At 44.0% G+C, this 22000-nt stretch overlaps 1 protein-coding gene across 3 annotated transcripts in view; it reads left to right on the top strand.

Annotated features, from left to right (window-relative positions):
• The window catches only part of LOC141265441 (NFX1-type zinc finger-containing protein 1-like), a 325904-nt gene that overhangs the window by 190630 nt on the left and 113274 nt on the right, over window positions 1-22000 (top strand). For all 3 annotated transcript variants that reach the window (XM_073678552.1, XM_073678553.1, XM_073678551.1), the window contains one exon: window positions 6297-6556. In XM_073678552.1, the coding sequence (XP_073534653.1) occupies window positions 6297-6556 (260 nt within the window). The remainder of the gene's footprint in view (window positions 1-6296; window positions 6557-22000) is intronic.

Consider the following 22000-nt stretch of genomic DNA (forward strand, 5'->3'; position numbering starts at 1 on the left):
TCTGTGAACTCTGATGGTGTGAGAAGCCAGCTCTTCAGCCATTTTTAAACACACAGATGTAATTAATGTAGGGCCATTGTAAAGTCTGGTGGGTAGCAGCCCCAACAGGAGAACTACCGAGCCCAGGAGAAGCAACCCTGCACCCCTGGGATAGAGTGGTGCTGGAGATCAAGTAGGCCAGCCATTTAATTTGTTGTGGTCGCTGTCGGGACTGCAGCGAAATCTGTGCAGCCGTGTGAAACATAGTGTCCTGTGCTGTTCAAGAATTGCTCAGCCTCCAGACGACATCAGTTAGGGATCAGACGAGGGATGTCTATGGAGGATTCTTAGTTCTCAGCGGTGGGAAGAGAGCTGAGGTACTTTCCTGTAAGCCTGAGGTGCCGTGGATGCCAAGGTCCAGGTTGAGAGGAGAAGTTTTAGTGCCCGTATATTGCTATATGCAGCGGGAGTAAGTAGAGCTGCTACACATTGCCGGAAAAGAGCTGGGTTCATCACTCCATAAGGGCCTGTTGGCTCAGTGCACTGAATAACTGTGAAGAGTTGTCATCATCATCATCAATTGCTCCAGTAAAGCAGAGTTTTTCTTCCTGTTGCACCTGAAGTCTGGACATTGCTTATTGAGACAGGCTGATCCTGCATCCCTTCCACAACTGTACTCTTTTTATTGTGCTGAGGACGACCTGTCGGCCAGCGAGTCCACCGTGGCGGTTGGCCGCCATTATGCCCCGGCTCGGTGGAGGCCAGCCCAGACATATAAAGGTGTTATCAATCATTGTAACCCTGCCTATGATAAGGAAACTGCTGTAAACTCTTTCTGTAAGGCCTCCTTCACACGTCCTGATATTTCCGATACTGGAAAAAACAGTATCGGTGCTATCTGTGTATGTGTGTGGCATCCGTGTGCCGTCTGTGTGACACGTACTGGAATAGAATGCTGACTAGAAATGACAGATGTTTAGCTTTTAGATGTGCAAAGATAGAGATAGATATGGGGTAGATACTCACGTGGTCAAAATTGTTGGTACCCCTCGTTTAATGAAAGAAAAACCCACAATGGTCACAGAAATAACTTGAATCTGACAAAAGTAATAATAAATTAAAAATCTATGAAAATAAATAAATAAAAGTCAGTCATTGCTTTTCAACCCTGCTTCCACAGAATTTAAAAAAATAATGAAACTCATGAAATAGGCCTGGCAAGAAATGATGGTACCCCTGAAAATATTGTGACAAAAGGGACATGTTAAATCAAGTTGTGTCCACTAATTGGCATCACAGGTGTCTACAATCTTGTAATCAGTCAGTGGGCCTGTATATAAGGCTACAGATACTCACTGTGCTGTTTGATGACATGGTGTGTACCACACTCAACATGGACCAGAGGAAGCAATGGAAAGAGTTGTCTCAGGAGATTAGAAAGAAAATTATAGACAAGCATGTTAAAGGTAAAGGTTATAAGACCATCCTCAAGCAGCTTGATGTTCCTGTAACTACAGTTGCACATATTATTCAGAAATTTAAGATCCATGGGACTGTAGCCAACCTCCCTGGACGTGGGTGCAGGAGGAAAATTGATGACAAATCAAAGAGACGGATAATACGAATGGTAATATTCAAATATTATATTTCAAATATTGAAATACTACTCTGTATGCCCCCTACAAGGTCATTAATAAATATGTTAAAAAGAAGCGGACCCAATACTGACCCCTGTGGTACCCCACTGTTAACTGTCACCCAGTCTGAGTGTGTTCCATTAATAACCACCATTTGTTTCCTATCATTGAGCCAGTTCTTAACCCACATACATATATTTTCCCCTATCCCCATTGTTCTCATTTTATGTATCAACCTTTTGTGTGGAACCGTATCAAAAGCTTTTGAAAAGTCCAAATACACAACATCCACTGCATTTCCTTGGTCCAGTCCAGAACTTACCCTCTCATAAAAGCTGATCAGATTAGTTTGACAGGAACGGTCCCTCGTAAACCCATGTTGATATTGGGTCATGAGGTTATTCTTCTTCAGATACTCTAGTATAGCATCTCTTAGGAAACCCTCCATTATTTTACCCACAGTAGAGGTTAAGCTTACCGGCCTATAATTTCCAAGTTCGGTTTTTGTCCCCTTTTTGAATATTGGCACCACATTTGCTATACACCAGTCCTGTGGTACAGACCCTGCTATTATGGAACGTTTAAAGATTAAAAATTATCTATGACGTTACTTAATTCCTGCTGTACTGGCGGGTGTATCCCATTCGGGCCCGGGGATTTGTCAACTTTAGTGATTTTTAGACTCCGCCGTACTTCCTGCTGGGTTAAGCAAATGACATTTAATGGAGAATTTAATGGAGAATTTTTGTTATCACTGATCATGTTTTCTGTCATGCGATTTTCTTGTGTAAATACTGTTGAAAAAAAATCATTTAACATATTGGCTTTTTCCTCATCCTCATCCACCATTTCACCGAGACTATTTTTAAGGGGGCCAAAACTATCATTTTTTCGTTTTTTACTATTTATATAGTTAAAGAATATTTTGGGATTACTTTTGCTTTCTTTGGCAATGAGTCTCTCTGTCTCAATCTTTGCTGCCTTGATTTGGTTTTTACAGAATTTATTTATATTTCTGTATTTATTTAATGCCTCATCACTACCTACTTGCTTTAGTTCTCTAAATGCTTTCTTTTTGTCACTTATTGCACCCCTTACAGCTCTATTTAGCCATAGTGGTTTCCTTCTATTTCTAGCATGTTTATTCCTCTAGGGTTTATATTGTGCACAGGTCCTATTCAGAATGCTAATAAATGTCTCCCATTTGCTTTGTATAGTTTTATGTCTCAGGATATCGTCCCAGTTTATTGCACTAAGATCATCTCTCAACCGTTGGAAATTTGCCTTCCTGAAGTTTAGTGTCCTTGTAACCCCTCTACTACACATCTTATTAAAGGATACATGAAAACTTATTATTTTGTGATCACTATTACCCAAGTGACCCCCAACTCGTATATTTGATATGCCGTCTGGCCTATTGGTTAATATTAGGTCTAGCAGTGCCCCCCTTCTTGTTGGGTCCTGAACCAGTTGTGAAAGGTAATTGTCTCTCATCATTGTCAAAAACCTATTACCTTTGCTTGAACTACAGCTTTCTGTTCCCCAATGTATTTCAGGGTAGTTGAAGTCCCCCATAATAATGACTTCTCCTTGAGTCGCTGCTTCATCTATTTGCTTTATGAGGATATTCTCCGCTGCTTCCATTATTTTTGGAGACTTCTAACAAACCCCTATCAGTAATTTATTATTTTTTCCCCCGCCCCTTATCTCCACCCACAGGGACTCTACATTTTAATTAGATTCACATATATTCTCACGCAAGATGGGTTTTAAGGATGATTTTACATATAAACACACCCCCCCCCCTCACTTGTTTGTACGGTCATTTCTGAACAGACTATAGCCCTGTAAATTAACTGCCCAGTCATGGCTCTCGTCCAGCCATGTCTCAGACATCCCCACCATGTCATAATTATTTTCCAACAAAATTAGTTATAATTCCTCTATTTTGTTGGTGAGGCTTCTGGCATTAGTGTACATGCATTTCATGTATCTCTCTGTACCTCTATTCCTTCTTACTATATTGACTGTTCTAACCCCACCTCCAATTTCTTTATTTGTGCCCAGGTCACTATCTGCACTATCTTCCCCACCTATAAAATGAATACCCTCCCCCCAATCCCTAGTTTAAACACTCCTTCAACCTTCTAGCCATTTTCTCACCAGCAGCAGTGACTATTTCGGCATAGCATCTCACAGTGTGAGGGCACATGGCAGTTACGCCATGCGCGGCTCACACAGTGGGATCCCTGTCGGAAGCGGAGCAGAACGCAGTGCTGGAGGAGAGAGGAGGTGAGCATAATTGTTTATTTTTTTGTGTGCGGCGTGATGGGGATCAGGGGGGTGCCAAGCATACCAAGAAGAGGGATGAGGGGGCTATACATACCAGGAAGAGGGATGAGAGGTGCCATATATACCAGGAAGAGGGATGAGGAGTGCCATACATACCAGGAGCCGCGCTGCAGGTACTGTGTGCGCGATATTAAGGAAAATGAATATTCACTGTTCCCACGCCCATAGGCATGGGCAGCAGTGAATATTCTTTTTTTTTAGCAGCGGTCACAGTGTAGCATGCAGCACCTGACTACTGCCTCCTGTGCCCTGCTCCACCGCTGCTGCTACTCCCCCACACCTCCCACCACCAACAGCCACAGTATATATATATATATATATATATATATATATATATATATATATATATATTGAACTATAAGACGCACTCCCCACTTTCCTTCCTTTCCCCAATTTTGGAGGAAAAAAGTGCGTTTTATAGTCCGATAAATACAGTAATTTTTGCCTTGCATATGTAGTTTACTGTACTTGTATAAATAAATTATAAAAACAACGTGGGTCCCCCTTATTTTTGATAAATAGCACAGGTAAAACAGATAGCTGGGGGCTGATATTATCAGGCTAGGAAGGTCCCTCGTTATTGGACCCTTCCAAGCCTAAAAATACAAGCCCACTGCAACCCCAGAAGTGGAGCGTCACAATAGAAGAGCCAATTCTGGTTCTTTGTCCAGCTCTTCCCGATTGCCCTGGTGCGGTGGCAATCGGGGTAATGGTAGTTGGGTTTGATGACAGCTGTGATTTGTCAAAAATCACAGCTGCCATCAACCCCTCGGGTTGATAATGGAGAGGCGTCTATCAGACACCCCCATTACTAACCCAGTAATAAAAATTAAAAACGTACACACAGAGAAAAACATACTTTATTTGAATATAGACTCCCCCACATTATCCCTCGTTCACCAATTTCTTGAAAACAAAAATCCCATGCAGGTCCGCCATAATCCACCGAATCTGAAGTAGTCCAGAAAAGGATACCTGAAAAACATAAAACGAGAGAAATAAAAGCAAGAGACATTCCCTCGTTCACCAATTTATTTGTAAAAATGTTCCTACGAAGCTCTGCTGTAATCCACGTTCTTCGAATCCGGCTCCGGCGTCTGTGAATAGTCAGTGGTTAGCACTGCAGCCTTGCAGCGCTGGGGTCCTGGGTTCAAATCCCACCAAGGACAACATCTGCAAGAAGTTTGTATGTTCTCCCCGTGTTTGCGTCGGTTTCCTCCGGTTTCTCCGGTTTCCTCCCACACTCCAAGACATACAGATATGGAATCTAGATTGTGAGCCCCGATGGGGACAGCGATGATAATGTATGTAAAGCTCTGCGGAATATGTTAGCGCTATATAAAAATAAAGATTATTATTATTATAAAGTGACCGTTATTCACAGGCATCGGGTAGTGATGTCAACACTTATCAGGTCTTGCTGAGCACAGACCCGTTATCAAAAATGTTTTTTTATCTCTCTCTTTGCACATCTGACACCTAAACATCTGTCATTTCTATTCTACAATCTGTTTCGGTACATGGCACACGGATGTCACACTTTATGTCATCCGTGTGCACGTGTGCGGGACATATTGATGTCCGTGCAGCAGGAAAAAAAAACGTCATGTCTATGTGTGGGTCACACGAACACACGGTCTGTGTTAGCACACTGACATGTGCGCAGCTCCATAGATTATAATGGATGTGCCTGTGTAAGTGTCTCCAGTACATGTGAAAACTGTCACCACACGTACTGGGAACACTAACGCGTGAAGGAGGCCTAAGGATGAGCATTATGATTATAGCTGTCATCACATTGTACTGGAAACACTAAACTGTGCAGGTGGCCCAAGGATGAGCATTATGAGTATAGTACCAGTGTGTAAATTGCAAGATTACTAATTTTGCTTTTTTCTTATTAATCGTTATATGAAAAAAAAGTTAAATTAAAAAACATGTGATACTAAAACATCCCCTTTAACAGCTTTAACAGTAAAATTTTCTAGCGAACCAGTTTGACAGCAGGGTTTTTCGATCTTCTAAGCTGAATTATTACAAAAGTTAAACTTTGTTTGTTCAGGCGAGGAGAGAAAGAGTTACAGACTTACAGAATAAGCTCACTGTTGGGTTTTACTGTTAACTCTGCTATACTCTGTCATAGAGGCTGTAAAAGCCAAACAATCCAATATTTTTAGTCAAATCACATTGCAACAATACTTATTTGTAAGTAAAAGACCCATAGGTGTCCCTATCCTTTAAACTACCATTTTCACACATGAAATATTCAGATTTGTCATACTGTTCATAAGTATTTAATATGTAGTTCATGTTTTATTTTTCCTTCAGATGAACTCAGTGAAGATTCCATGGCTATGGAGGCTGAAGATGATGAGTTCATAAAAGTAACTGATGAAGCTGAACTAGCAGAAGCTGAGCGAAAGATTGAAGAAGATGATGACATTAGGCTTGAAATCAAAATGGCGCGATGGTCTGCAGAAATGTCAAAGAAAGAGTCTTTGTTATTTGTAGCAGATGAGTATGAAGATGAACAAGAAAGTGAAGATCATGGAACTGATACAGAACCAGATTATCAAGATGGCTGGCAGGTAAAGAATCCTCCTACAGCGGTTTTCTATATAATAAACATCTACACCTATTTGAAACATATATTTTAACTCGTTTCTGTCAGAGCCAGTTTTGGATTTCCATATGTTATGTAATAAAGATAAGGATGCACAGTTGATGTCTGGAAGACTTCTGTATCAGTAAGCAATATGTACCGACAAGAGAAAGGGAAAGGGCTAAACAAAAACAATATGCACACCTGTATCTAAATATGACAATTTTACAATACAAAGTGCCATGTTAAAATTAATTAGAAACCCAAAATAGCCCATAACTGCATGCAGAAATGATCAAATACCCTCACAAAGGGTGGACCATAAAAAATAGTGGAAATGACAGAGATATAATGTAAGTATATTCTGAGGTGCATGTAATAAAGCCCAAGGCCAGTAAGTAAGAAAAATATAACATGCAATACCAATATCACAGAGAACATGAGAAAATGAGATGGAAAAGACTTGTAAAGTGCTAGTGCGAAAATTAATAGCGTGTGTATATATATATATATATATATATATATACACAGTACAGACCAAAAGTTTGGACACACCTTCTCATTTAAAGATTTTTCTGTATTTTCATGACTTTGAAAATTGTACATTCACACTGAAGGCATCAAAACTATGAACTAACACATGTGGAATTATATACTTAACAAAAAAGTGTGAAACAACTGAAAATATGTCTTATATTCTAGGTTATTCAAAGTAGCCACCTTTTGCTTTGATGACTGCTTTGCACACTCTTGGCATTCTCTTGATGAGCTTCAAGAGGTAGTCACCAGAAATGGTCTTCCAACAATCTTGAAGGAGTTCCCAGAGATGCTTAGCACTTGTTGGCCCTTTTGCCTTCACTCTGCGGTGCAGCTCGCCACAAACCATCTCGATTGGGTTCAGGTCTGGTGACTGTGGAGGCCAGGTCATCTGGCGTAGCACCCCATCACTCTCCTTCTTGGTCAAATAGCCCTTACACAGCCTGGAGGTGTGTTTGGGGTCATTGTCCTGTTGAAAAATAAATGATGGTCCAACTAAACGCAAACCGGATGGAATAGCATGCCGCTGCAAGATGCTGTGGTAGCCATACTGGTTCAGTATGCCTTCAATTTTGATAAATCCCCAACAGTGTCACCAGCAAAGCACCCCCACACCATCACACCTCCTCCTCTATGCTTCACGGTGGGAACCAGGCATGCTGAGTCCATCCGTTCACCTTTTCTGCGTCGGACAAAGACACGGTGGTTGGAACCAAAGATCTCAAATTTGGACTCATCAGACCAAAGCACAGATTTCCACTGGTCTAATGTCCATTCCTTGTGTTCTTTAGCCCAAACAAGTCTCTTCTGATTGTTGCCTGTCCTTAGCAGTGGTTTCCTAGCAGCTATTTTACCATGAAGGCCTGCTGCACAAAGTCTCCTCTTAACAGTTGTTGTAGAGATGTGTCTGCTGCTAGAACTCTGTGTGGCATTGACCTGGTCTCTATTCTGAGCTCCTGTTAACCTGAGATTTCTGAGGCTGGTGACTCGGATAAACTTATCCTCAGAAGCAGAGGTGACTCTTGATCTTCTTTTCCTGGGGCGGTCCTCATGTGAGCCAGTTTCTTTGTAGCACTTGATGGTTTTTACAACTGCACTTGTTGACACATTCAAAGTTTGCCCAATTTTTCGCACTGACTGACCTTCATTTCTTAAAGTAATGAAGGCCACTCGTTTTTCTTTACTTAGCTGCTTTTTTCTTGCCATAATACAAATTCTAACAGTCTATTCAGAAGGACTCTCAGCTGTGTATCCACCTGACTTCTGCACAACACCACTGATGGTCCCAACCCCATTTATAAGGCAAGAAATCCCACTTATTAAACCTGACAGGGCACACCTGTGAAGTGAAAACCATTTCCGGTGACTACCTCTTGAAGCTCATCAAGAGAATGCCAAGAGTGTGCAAAGCAGTCATCAAAGCAAAAGCTGGCTACTATGAAGAACCTAGAATATAAGACATATTTTCAGTTGTTTCATACTTTTTTGTTAAGTATATAATTCCACATGTGTTAGTTCATAGTTTTGATGCCTTCAGTGTGAATGTACAATTTTCAAAGTCATGAAAATACAGAAAAATCTTTAAATGAGAAGGTATGTCCAAACTTTTGGTCTGTAATGTGTGTATATATATATATATATATATATATATATATATATATACACATAGCGAGATATATATATATATATACATACAGTGGGTACGGAAAGTATTCAGACCCCTTTTAAATTTTTCACTCTTTGTTTCATTGCAGCCATTTGGAAAACAATCTAAAAAGTTCATTTTTTTCTCATTAAAGTACACTCTGCACCCCATCTTGACTGAAAAAACAGAAATGTAAAATTCCTTGCAAATTTATTAAAAAAGAAAAACTGAAATATCACATGGTCATAAGTATTCAGACCCTTTGCTCAGTATTGAGTAGAAGCACCCTTTTGAACTAGTACAGCCATGAGTCTTCTTGGGAATGATGCAACAAGTTTCACACCTGAATTTGGGGATCCTCTGCCATTCTTCCTTGCAGAACCTCTCCAGTTCCGTCAGGTTGGATGATGAACGTTGGTGAACATCCATTTTCAGGTCTCTCCAGAGATGCTCAGTTGGGTTTAGGTCAGGGCTCTGGCTGGGTCAGTCAAGAATGGTCACAGAGTTGTTCTAAAGCCACTCCTTTATTATTTTAGCTGTGTTCTTAGGGTCATTGTCTTGTTGGAAGGTGAACCTTCGGCCAAGTCTGAGGTCCAGACACTCTGGAAGAAGTTTTCATCCAGATTATCTCTGTACTTGGCCGCATTCATGTTTCCTTCAATTGCAACCAGTCGTCCTGTCCCTGCAGATGAAAAACACCCCCATAGCATGATGCTGCCACCACCATGTTTCACTGTTGAGATTGTATTGAGCAGGTGATGAGCAGTGCCTGGTTTTCTCCACACATACCGCTTAGAACTTTTTGGTGATAATTCTATCTTCATCTCATCAGACCAGAGAATCTTATTTTTCATAGTCTGGGAGTCCTTCATGTGTTTTTGAGCAAACTCTATGCGGGCTTTCATATGTCTTGCACTGAGGAGAGGCTTCCGTCCGGCCACTCTGCCATAAAGGCTCGACTGGTGAAAGGCTGCAGTGATAGTTGACTTTGTGGAACTTTCTCCCATCTCCCTACTGCATCTCTGGAGCTCAGCCACAGTGATCTTGGGGTTCTTCTTTACCTCTCTCACCAAGGTTCTTCTCCCACGATTGCTCAGTTTGGCTGGAAGACTTCTAGGAAGACTTCTGGTGGTCCCAAACTTCTTCCATTAATGGATTATTGAGGCCACTGTACTCTTAGGAACCTTGAGTAATGCAGAAATTATTTTATAACCTTGGCCAGATCTGTGCCTTGCCACAATTCTGTCTCTGAGCTCCTTGGGCAGTTCCTTTGAGCTCATGATTCTCATTTGGTCTGACATGCACTGTGAGCTGTGAGGTCTTATATAGACAGGTGTGTGCCTTTCCAAATCAAGTCCTATCAATTTAATTAAACACAGCTGGACTCCAATGAAGGAGTAGAACCATCTCAAGGAGGATCACAAGGAAATGGACAGCATGTGACTTAAATATGAGTGTCTGAGCAAAGGGTCTGAATACTTATGACCATGTGATATTTCAGTTTTTCTTTTTTAATAAATTTGAAAAAATTTCTACATTTGTTTTTTTTTCAATCAAGATGGGGTGCAGAGTGTACTTTAATGAGAAAAAAAATGAACTTTTTAGAATTTACTAAATGGCTGCAATGAAACAAAAAGTAAAAAATTTAAAGAGGTCTGAATACTTACCGTACCCACTGTATATATATATATTGTTATATACCGTATTTTTCAGACTATAAGATGCAACAGACCATAAGATACACCCCAAATTTTGGGGTGGAATATAGGAAAACATTTTTTTTATAAGATGGGGGTTCGTTTTATAGTCTGAATAGGTACCTTACCTGGGGGGCGGTGGAGCGAGGGTAACAGGAGGCAGGGTCCTTCAGTGGTGGTGGAGCGGGATTGCAATGCCCTCCGTTCCCTCCCTCAGGAACCTGGCGGCTGTAGCAGAAGAGGTGAGATGGCTGAGGCACGGTGTCTGGCTGGGGGCCGGTCTCTGGCTGAGGGCCACGGCCGGTGACTGGCTGGGGGCCGCGGCCAGTGTCCAAAATTACCCCAAGAGCGCAGCGACAACTCATCCAAGAGGTCACAAAAGACCCCACAACAACATCCAAAGAACTGTAGGCCTCAGTTGCCTCAGTTAAGGTCAGTGTTCATGACTTCACTATGCATGGCAGAGTTCCAAGACGAAAACCATTGCTGAACATAAAGAACATAAAGACTCGTCTCAATTTTGCCAGAAAACATCTTGATGATCGCCAAGACTTTGGGGAGAATACTCTGTGGACTGACGAGACAAAAGTTTTTGGAAGGTGTATGTCCCTTTACATCTGGCATAGAAGTAACACAGCATTTCAGAAAAGGAACATCATACCAACAGTAAAATATGGTGGTGATAATGTGATGGTCTGGGGCTGTTTTGCTGCTTCAGGACCTGGAAGACTTGCTGTGGTAAATGAAGCCATGAATTCTGCTGTCTAACAAAAAATCCTGAAGGAGAATGTCAGGCCATCTGTTCATGACCTCAAGCTAAAGCGCACTTGAATCTTGCAGCAGGACAATAATCCAAAACACATGAGCAAGTCCACCTCTGAATGGCTTAAGAAAATCAAAATTAAAACTTTGGAATGGCCTAGTCAAAGTCCTGACCTTAATCCGATTGAGATGCTGTTGCATGACCTTAAAAAGGCATTTCATGCTCGTAAACCCACTAATGTAGCTGAATTACAACAATTTTGAAAAGATGAGTGGGCCAAAATTCCTCCAGAGCGTTGTAAAAGACTTATTGCCAGTTATCGCAAATGCTTGATTGCAGTTGTTGCTGTTAAGGGTGGCCCAATCAGTTATTAGGTTTAGGGGGCAATCACTTTCACACAGGGCCCTGTAGATTTGGATTTCCTTTTCCCTTAATAATAAAGACCTTCATTTAAAAACTGCAATTTGTGTTTACTTGTGTTATCTTTGTCTAATATTTAAATTTGTTTTGTGATCTGAAACATTTAAGTGTGACAGACATGCAAAAGAACAAGAAAGCAAGAAGGGGGCAAACGCTTTTTCACACCACTATGTGTGTGTGTGTGTGTGTGTATATGTATGTGTATATATATATATATATATATATATACTAGCTATTGAACCCGTTCTACGCCCGGGTGGTGTGCATTTTTATTGGTATATGGTCTCCCATCCTGGCATATGCTCCTCCATCCTGCGCCCCCATCCTGTTATGTGCTGCCCCCATCGTGCCATGTGCTGCCCCCATCCTGCTCCCCCATCCTGTTATGTGCTGCCCCCATCCTATTATGTGTGCCCCCATCCTGTTATGTGCTGCCCCCATCCTGCATGCTGCCCCCATCCTGCACCTCCATCCTGTTATGTGCGCCCCCATCCTACTCCCCCATCCTGTTATGTGCGCCCCCATCCTGTTATATGCTGTCCTCATCCTGCACCCCCATCCTGTTATGTGCTGCCCCCATCCTGCTCCCCCATCCTGTTATGTGCTGCACCATCCTGCTCCCCCATCCTGTTATGTGCAGCTCCCATCTTTTGTGCAGCCCCCATCCTCTTTTGTGCAGCCCCCATCCAGCACCCCATCCTGTTTTGTGCTGCCCCCATCCTGTTTTGTACTGCCCCCATCCTGCTCCCCCATCCTGGTATTTGTGCTCCCCATCCTCATATTTGTCACCCCATCCTGGTTCCTCATCCTGGTATTTATGCTGCCCCCATCCTGCTCACCCATCCTGGTATTTGTGCTGCTCCCATCCTGCTCCCCCACCTGGTATTTGTGCTGCCCTCATACTGCTCCCCCATCCTGGTATTTGTGCTGCCCCCATCCTGTTATGTGCTGCCCCCCATCCTGCTCTCCCATCCTGTTATGTGCTGCCCCCATCCTGTTTTGTGCAGCCCCCATCTTGTGCCCCCATCCTGTTTTGTGCGCCCTCATCCTGCTCCCCCATCCTGGTATTTGTGCTGCCCCCATCCTGCACCCCCATCTTGTTATATGCTGCCCCCTTCCTGTGCCCCCATCCTGTTATGTGATGCCCCCATCTTGCTCCCCCATCCTGGTATTTGCGATGCCCCCATCCTGCTCCCCCATCTTGGTATTTGTGATGCCCCCATCCTGGTATTTGTGCTGCCCCCGTCCTGGTATTTGTGCTGCCCCCATCCTGGTATTTGTGCTCCCCCATCCTAGTTTTTGTGCTCCCCCATCCTGGTATTTGTGCTCCCCCATCCTGGTATTTGTGCTTCCCCATCCTGGTATTTGTGCTCCCCCATCCTGGTCCCCCATCCTGATATTTGTGCTCCCCCATCCTGGTATTTGTGCTGCCCCCATCCATACAAAAAAAACACTCCTACTCACCTTTTTCCTCTCTTTCTTGCAGGAGAAGTGTGGTGCCAGAGTTCACGCCTGCGCATAGCGCGATCTCTGGCGCCATTTTGTTGAGGACAAATTAGCACACTGCAAATTTGTCTTCAATAAAATGGCGCCGGAGATCGCGCTATGCAGTCAGCACTTCCCCATACCGTGATCTCCGGCACGACAGTCCTTCATCCTCGTCCTCCTTCTTCTCACCTATAACGGCTGATGTTTTCTTCTGTCTCTGGCCAGACTGCACAGGCGCATTGCACTTGCGCAGTCTGTAGAGGCTTCAGACTGAAGGACTCATCTACCCTTATATTATAGATATATGTACTGTAATGCAGCGCCTTGCGGCATTACTGTAATGGTCCAGGGTGTGTTTTGGCTGACCATGTACCTCCCCCTCAGGTGACTGATCACATGACTGTGACATCAGCACAGGTTCTGTGCACACAGAAGGTCTGATCACATGACTGTGACATCAGCACAGGTCCTGTGTGCACTGGAAGATATATAAACCCTGGTAGTTTTGAAACAGGTGTAAAAGGCGTGAGGCCTGTTCCCTGTGTGGGACACCGTTAGCTTGTGAGGCCTAGTGAAGCCTGGTGAAGCCTGAAAGGCAGAGGCTGGATCCTTATGTGTAAGCGATGCCAGTAGCCTTGGAGGGCAAGAGGCTTGGAAGGCAAGAGTCCTGGTAGGCGGAGGCTGGATGTTAGGTGTGAAAACATACCAGTAGCCTTTGAAGGTACGAGGGCTGGAGACCCCCATCTGAGAAGCCGTAAAGCCACAGCTGTGGCAGAACAAGTCTGAAGCAGGTAAAACCCGGCAAAGGTAAAACACTGCGTTATATGGATGTTGATATAAGTGACTTTGCTGAAGGCTGTAACTGGAGCCAAGTGGGCCTGTCTGCCACTTGACAGGCTCCTGGACATTATATGTGTAATATGTTGGCGAGCCACTGAGTTGGACTCGGTTATAAGCAGTTATGAAGAGTAATAAACTGCTGGATTGTGAAATACTGGAAAACATGGCTGGCGTGCTTTAATTGACCCGGTGCAGCGAATGTCCCCTAGCATGATGTTGAGCGCTGCCTTACATGTGGTTGGAGAATGCGGGCAACTGCAGGCTGGTTGCTAGGGGCAACTACAGCCCGATTGCTAGGGGCAACTGCAGCCCGGTTGCTAGGGGTAACGGCACAGGACGACGAGTGTGGATACAAGCATCTTGCTGTGGCTCGGCGGGGTCACGAAAATTAAAGCATCTGGCTGTAACTCGGTGAGGTTACGAAAATTGTCCTCGCTCTCAAACCTGGTTTGCTGTGGCACGGCAGGGCCACGAAAATTTTTCAGGGAAAGCGGTGTGAAGTGTCTAATGTGAAAAGTGTACCGCGATGGCTGTGAACGGAGCAGCAAAACAAAATGAAGCTATTGAGCGATTAAAGTGCCGGTTAAAACCGCAGCAGGTATTTGAGAAACGTCTATAGGACATGGTGCAGGAACGGCAGGAGCTGTGGGCACCATATAGAATGGCAGCAGTGAACCATTCTGTGAACTCTGAGGGGGCACCAGTATTGTCCCAGAGTGCCCGGGGAGGTGGTAAGAGATGTTGTGAACTCGGTCCTAAGACTATTGCTGATTTTTTTTTGTAAAAATTCCCCTACCGGTGTGGTTGTTCAAAAGGGGGCGGAGTCTAAAAAAGGGGCGGATTTTCACAAGAGCGTGGAGTATAGAAAACCAAAATTTGTTACTGGTTGTGGGTTGGTATTGCCTAAAAATGACAGTTTGACCGTTGATAACGGGGTAGCTCCAGTAGAAGGGGTTGACGTCAAGGTGGGAGGTGACTTGTTGGTCCACGACACCATGGGGAGTGACACAGACCCCACAACTGACGGTGACACTATGAAAGTAGAAAGAGAGTTTAGTCAGGAGGGGCTAGACGAGGGGAGAGAGTCCCTCTCTCGTCGTCGACAGCGCAAGGGCCACAAAAAGGTTGCTCCTGTAGTCTTGGCTGCAAGTGAAAATAAAGAAAATGTAGTACTGTGTGCCTTTGTTCCAAGTGTGGATCCTCCTTTAGAGGCAGAAGAGGAGGTGACGTTGCCACTAGCAACCTCCGGTACAGTACTGAGACAGAAGGATCAGGATCTGACAGGCCTGAAAGAGGAGGTGACCAGTCATGACCAAGAGCTGGAGCCTATCAGGCAGCAGTGTCAGAGTGGCGTGCAGCCACTCTGGGAAAACCTGGAGAACGTGTCCTCAGACCAGCGGAGCCTGGAGTCTGAACGGCAGAAAATATACCAGGTTGTGAGGTACTTACAGCGAGACCTGGAGGGAAGCAACGAGGAAATTAACCAATGGAAGGAAATGTTCCAAGAAATTAAGGAGGACCGCCGCAAAACCAAGGAGGAGGTTTTGCAGTTGAAGCTTGAGAAGGAGGCGCTGCAGGATGAAGTTTCTGGGCATAAACAAAACCTAGAACGACTGCGCGAACAGTTCAACCAGGAACTGTGTGAATCCAAGAAGGAATATGGTGAATGCAGTGGGGAACTGCAACAAATTAAGAGAGACTATGAGGATCTCCTCAGGGTTAAAGAAAAACTAGAGGATGATAAGGCGGATGCAGAGCACATGCGCCAAGTGGTTGAAACCACTCTGCAGGACACCCGTGATGAAAATGATGATCTCCGCAGAAAGACCCTAGGTCTGGAAGCTCAGGAGAAGGAGCTGCAGACGTTCTGTGTTGATCTCCAGAGGGCAGAGATGTGCCTGAAGGAAAGTTTCTGCAGGATGGAGGAGTCTATCGGAGAAGGGAGGTGTGAAGCAAATGCCTCTTTGAATAATGCGAGCTTGGGTGATTTGGTGGATGTAAAAGCCGAGATCAAGGAGCTCAAGGAGTTGCTACAAGCCCATTTGAAGCAAGAGAGGCTTGAGAGACTGGCTGTTGAGAGCCGAGTGGGCGCATGGGAGACAGAGAAGGTCTGAGAGAACTCTACTGTTAAAGGAGCAGTTGAAGCAGGAAGAGCTTCAGAGATGGGCTGCTGAGAGGCGAGTAGCGGAGCTAGAGGAATAAGTTTTCGAGCTCAAAGGTCACCTGGCAAAGTATCACTCAGTGAACGAGGCCTCTTTAGAGAAGGAAAAGGGAAAAAAAAAGTTGCACTTACTCCTTTATACCATGAGAAGGTGGACCTGAGGAGAGCTAAGAGTGTGTTAACAGAAGATAAGTATGAGATGCAAGTGGTCGAGACAAAAATTCTTGAATTTGTAGCTGTGAGCCAGCTCAGGGGAAGCATACAGGGTGAAGAAGCTGAAAGTCAGTTGCCCCTGAAACCTGAGCTAGATGATCGTTTGGAGACCACTGATGAGACAGAAACCTCTCTTTACAAGTGCCTCATAGATGTACCCGAGGATTTGAGAGAAGAATGCACCAGTGAGTCCGTGCATGAAGAGTTTAAGAACACCGTGGGAGCCTGTAAGGTGTACTCGACCTCAGAAGCTAAACAGCTGCTGGTCCTGTCCACAACCGAAGTCACAGTGAAGAGGGTGGCTATCCTAAGTGACATGCACTGGCGATGTATTCGCACGAAGCGGTTTCTCCGGTTGAAGATGGAACAAGCCGTTAGACATCTGGAGCTTATGAGAAAAGCTCAAAATCTGCTTGAAGAGGTCACCCGGGTGCCTCAGGCTCTGGTAAGAAAGCTTATTGGGAGAAATGGCCGAGCCATGCAGATGATGGTAAAGAAGTCTGGTGTGATGAAAGTAAGCAGTCCACGTGTTCGTCAGGACTGGATACCAGATGAAGACCGCATGGTGTCATTCTCCGCTGTAGGAACAGAAGAAAGTCTTGCATATATAAGCATGCTGATGGAGTACCAAGTGACCTACCTGCGAGAGGTAGAACAGTTGAATCTCGCTAGACTGCGAGTGGAAAGACTGCATCTTCTGAGCAGCAGAAGATGGCAGCCATCTAGAAATTGTGAGACCAGACAGAGAAAGGGCCTTTAAAATAATAGAACGACTACAGTGGAAGTTAGAGACAGGCCAAGATGTCCTGAGGATAGTGGGCGTGGGTTTAGAGGTAGTGAGACCTCCAGTAACTCAGGTCTGAGTGGCCCATACAAACGACCCAGTAGAGTACGGGACAGTACGGAGTCGAACCAGACCTTAGATACCAGGGCATGTGAGTCACACTGCTGTATTGACCGCTGGGAGCGGGGGAGGTCTGACAAGGTTACGACTGACCGCTGGGAGCGGGGGAGGTCTGACAAGGTTACGACCCGGAAATGTGACTTGACAGATGGTAGGTCCCTAAGGAATGGGCTACTGTCATTGACAAATGTTCCAGGGGCTGAGCAGCGCAATTGTTAAGTGCATAGTCTCTGTGTGAACTGTGGGTTATAATGTGATTGTGTATATTATGTGTTCAACCCCACAAGTTTGAACAGAGGGGGGGATATGTAATGCAGCGGCTTGCGGCATTACTGTAATGGTCCAGGGTGTGTTTTGGCTGACCATGTACCTCCCCCTCAGGTGACTGATCACATGACTGTGACATCAGCACAGGTCCTGTGCACACAGAAGGTCTGATCACATGACTGTGACTTCAGCACAGGTCCTGTGTGCACTGGAAGATATATAAACCCTGGTAGTTTTGAAACAGGTGTAAAAGGCGTGAGGCCTGTTCCCTGTGTGGGACACCGTTAGAGTGTGAGGCCTAGTGAAGCCTGGTGAAGCCTGAAAGGCAGAGGCTGGATCCTTATGTGTAAGCGATGCCAGTAGCCTTGGAGGGCAAGAGGCTTGGAAGGCAAGAGTCCTGGAAGGCGGAGGCTGGATGTTAGGTGTGAAAACATACCAGTAGCCTTTGAAGGTACGAGGGCTGGAGACCCCCATCTGAGAAGCCTTAAAGCCACAGCTGTGGCAGAACAAGTCTGAAGCAGGTAAAACCCGGCAAAGGTAAAACACTGCGTTATATGGACGTTGATATGTGACTTTGCTGAAGGCTGTAACTGGAGCCAAGTGGGCCTGTCTGCCACTTGAAAGGCTCCTGGACATTATACGTGTAATATGTTGGTGAGCCACTGAGTTGGACTCGGTTATAAGCAGTTATGAAGAGTAATAAACTGCTGGATTGTGAAATACTGGAAAACGTGGCTGGTGTGCTTTAATTGACCCGATGCAGCGAGTGTCCCCCAGCATGATGTTGAGCGCTGCCTTACAGTACTGTATATATATATATGTGTGTGTGTAAATATGTAGCAGGGAAACTCAATAGAGCATATACATTTTAGTTAGGTCTCATAACAATTAATTTTTTATATATAATTTTAAAGATGTAAAAAATGCCAGTTGATGCAGACACATGAAAGGAATAGTGGGTGAGCCGAAAAGATTGGATGTATACAAAGAAATATAAGTATCAAATGCCAAAGATTGTATAATTCAGTGTAAGGTTGAGGAACCACGAATGAAAGATATATATATTGACAAATCAAAAAATGTCAACAAGAAAAGTAATGTATCACAGGGGAAAGAAAAGAGTAAATAAGTCGTAGCGGTCACTGTGGACCAAGTAAGATCACCCTGATGAATAGCGGATTCCAATAATGCCTGAAAGAGTAAAAGAGAAATGCAATAGCTCACCCACCATACACCTGACACGCCTTTCACAAATATATTTCTAAAGGTGCTATTGAAATTCTCAACATAAGTGTGTAACATCCTGACTAATCCGCACAGACAAAGAAATCAACCTATACAGTCATGGCCAAAGGTGTTGGCACCCTTGAAATTGTTCCAGAAAATGAAGTATTTCTTCCATAAAATTATTACAACTACACGTTTATTTCTTTTGTGTGTATTGGAACAACACAAAAAAACAGAGAAGAAAAGGCAAATTGGACATAATTTCACACAAAACCCCAAAAATGGGCCGGACAAAATTGCTGGAACGCTCAACTTAATATTTAGTTTCACACCCTTCTGAATAAATAACTGCAATCAATAGCTTCCTATGACCATCAACAAGATTCTTACACCTGTCAACTGGAAACAGGAAACACTTTTTGGGTTAACTTCGGCTGGTTTATTAAAGTATGGCATAAGCCGTGACAGGGTTCCACAAAATAAACACGGCCTCTCCGGGATAACAGGAAACAAAAAGATAAAGTATAGAACAGTTCATAGGTGAGAGGGGTTTCGCCCTCTCCGTGTAGTACAATGAAGTTTCACCAAACAAAAGTCCTTCTGTGGAGCTCTCTGGCTTCCAGCCACACAGTCTTGAGACTTCCTTCTCCAGACTACACCCTTGAGGTGGAGATATGGTGAATGACCTCCGTCTATAGTCATTCACAAAAAAACAAGCCCTTCTAAAATGTCAGTTTAACCCCCCAGCACATAACATGCTAGAGAAAACTTCAAGGTTCACTTCACTGAAGCTAACAGCTGCAGTGAAACATATCTCCCCTCATATATATCACCAGTGACTCTGTCACAGTATATTTTGGGATACAGCAGTCTAGCTTTTTTATGTCTCTGTGTCAGCAGTGAGGTCCTCCAGAGTCTCCCTCTATAGGTTGTAAACTTCATGATTATGTGGACAAAGAAACATCAAGATCTCTGGAGATTAACTTGTAACCTTGAGATTGTTGATATTGTTCAACAATTTTGGTTCTCAAGTCCTCAGATAGTTCTCTTCTTTCTGTTCTCCATTCTTAGTGTGGCACACACAGACCCACAATGCAAAGATTGAGTCAACTTCTTCCCTTTTTATCTGGTTTAAGGTGTCAGTTGAACGACTATCACATGCCACGGGTCAGTTGAACGACTATCACATGCTTGAAACAAAGATGTTTACCCACAATTTTGTTAAGGTGCCACCAATTTTGTCCAGCCCATTATTGATGTTTCGTGTGAAATGATGGCAATTTGCCATTTTTTGTCTGTTTTTTTTGTGTTGTTCCAATACACACAAAGAAAATAAACATGTACAAAACATGTGTAACTGCAATAATTTTCTGGGAGAAGTAACGTATTTTCTGGATTATAAGAGCCGGGTCACAGGACCCAGGGTCGCTGATTCATGAGGTTGGTAGCGGCGCCGAGATCTCAATCTGCGCAAGTGCCTCCTCCGGCAGCCATTTTCCGCAAGCCCACCACAGGAATATGTACGGGAGAGGAGACCTCATCGGCGCTGACATCTTCTGAGAGGATGGGGCCCACAGCATCATCCCATTCCTCTTGCCGCCTACGACATCCTGAATCAGCGACCCTTCTGAGAGGACGTGGCCCGCAGCATCACCCACTCCTTCAACCACCGCCGACCTCCTGAATCAGCGAGATCTGAGAGGATGGGGCCCACAGCATTGTCCCACTCCTACTGTCGTCGATGACCTCCTGAATCAGCGACCATTCTATAATTATATAAGTATGATATCATACTAACCTGAAGAATCATGTTGCAAAGTCATGGCACTGAATGCCGTAAAAATAGAACTCCAAAAAAACCTGACAGAATTACATTGTTTTCACTAGGGATGAGCGGTTCACATGCTGGAGGTCAGACTGTCTGCGTGTGTTCCATCGTTTTCCTACCCTCAGGGAAACAGAATAGATTGAAAATCTTTAAATATTTACTGTTATTTCTCCTTTTATTTTCTAACTGTTTTGCGTATTTATAGGTCATCTTATTTTTGTCTTTTTTACAATTTTTGTTGCAAGCACTACATTTTTTATATTAAAGTTTAAGACTTTAAGGCGCACCTGTTAGCAAGATTGTGCTCAATAAACTACATACACTGTCAGGTTGGCGCCATTAGACTGATTAAAATGATACTTTGGTTGATGAAATCCGTCCTGTGGTTCTTGTGTAATCTTTACTTTCAGTTTGGAGATAATAATATGCTTGTGCTGCGGGGCGGCCTGTGGGGGGCACTCTATCTTGTGCTCTGCTTACATATTCATCTGTATGCTCTTATGACAGATCATTGATTGTTCACTGACCTGCCTCCTATTTTACATAATGCATCTAGTAGTGAGGGACTAGGTAAAATAGGAGGCTGGTCACTGAAGGCACAGTGAGCTGTCATAAGAGCATACAGATGAATATGTAAGCAGAGCACCAGATAGAGTGCCCCCCCCCACAGGCCGCCCCGAAGCACGGGCATATCATTATCTCCAAACTTAAAGTAAAGATTAAACAAGAACCACAGGACGGATTTCATCAACCAAGATATCATTTTAATCAGTGTAATGTTGCACACCTGACAGTGTATGTAGTTTACTGATTGCCATCCTGCTGACAGGTGCACTTTAAGTAGTTTGATCCTTGTATGCTCTAAAGAACACACAGCCTTTTTGAGAGTGTTTGGCCTTTTGAGTGTCGGACAGCAGTGTGTATTTTGGGGACTCCAACAATAAGGCAATTCAAAAAAAGAGGAAAGTTACATACAAAAGATTAGTTGCACTTATTACATATAAACAATGTAAATCTTTATTAAGTGAGGAACACAAAAACCTAGACAACACAAATGAAAACATTTAAAATTGCACATATTGTGTCAGAACCTGTTTCTTAAGGTACCGTCACACTTAGCGACGCTACAGCGATCCCGACAACGATACCACCTGGCTGGGATCGTTGCTGCGTCTCTATGTGATCGCTGGTGAGATGTCAAACAGGCAGATCTTCCCAACGACGCAGCAACGATACGGCGACCCGTAGCGACCTGTATAACGATGCAGCGCAAATGCACGCCTATGTGTCTCAGTTTTGAGTCGCCAACGAGGTCGTTGGTAAGGTGTCAAACACACCAATGCATGCTACCCAGCGAGACCTAAACAATCAAAAAATGGTCCAGGCCATTTCGACACAACCAGCGATCTCACAGCAGGGACCTGGTCGCTGCTACGTGTC

Source organism: Phyllobates terribilis, unplaced genomic scaffold (assembly GCF_046119375.1).
Source record: "Phyllobates terribilis strain yellow unplaced genomic scaffold, ASM4611937v1 Scaffold_4__5_contigs__length_816908805, whole genome shotgun sequence".
In the NCBI taxonomy this organism is placed as follows: Eukaryota; Metazoa; Chordata; class Amphibia; order Anura; family Dendrobatidae; genus Phyllobates; species Phyllobates terribilis.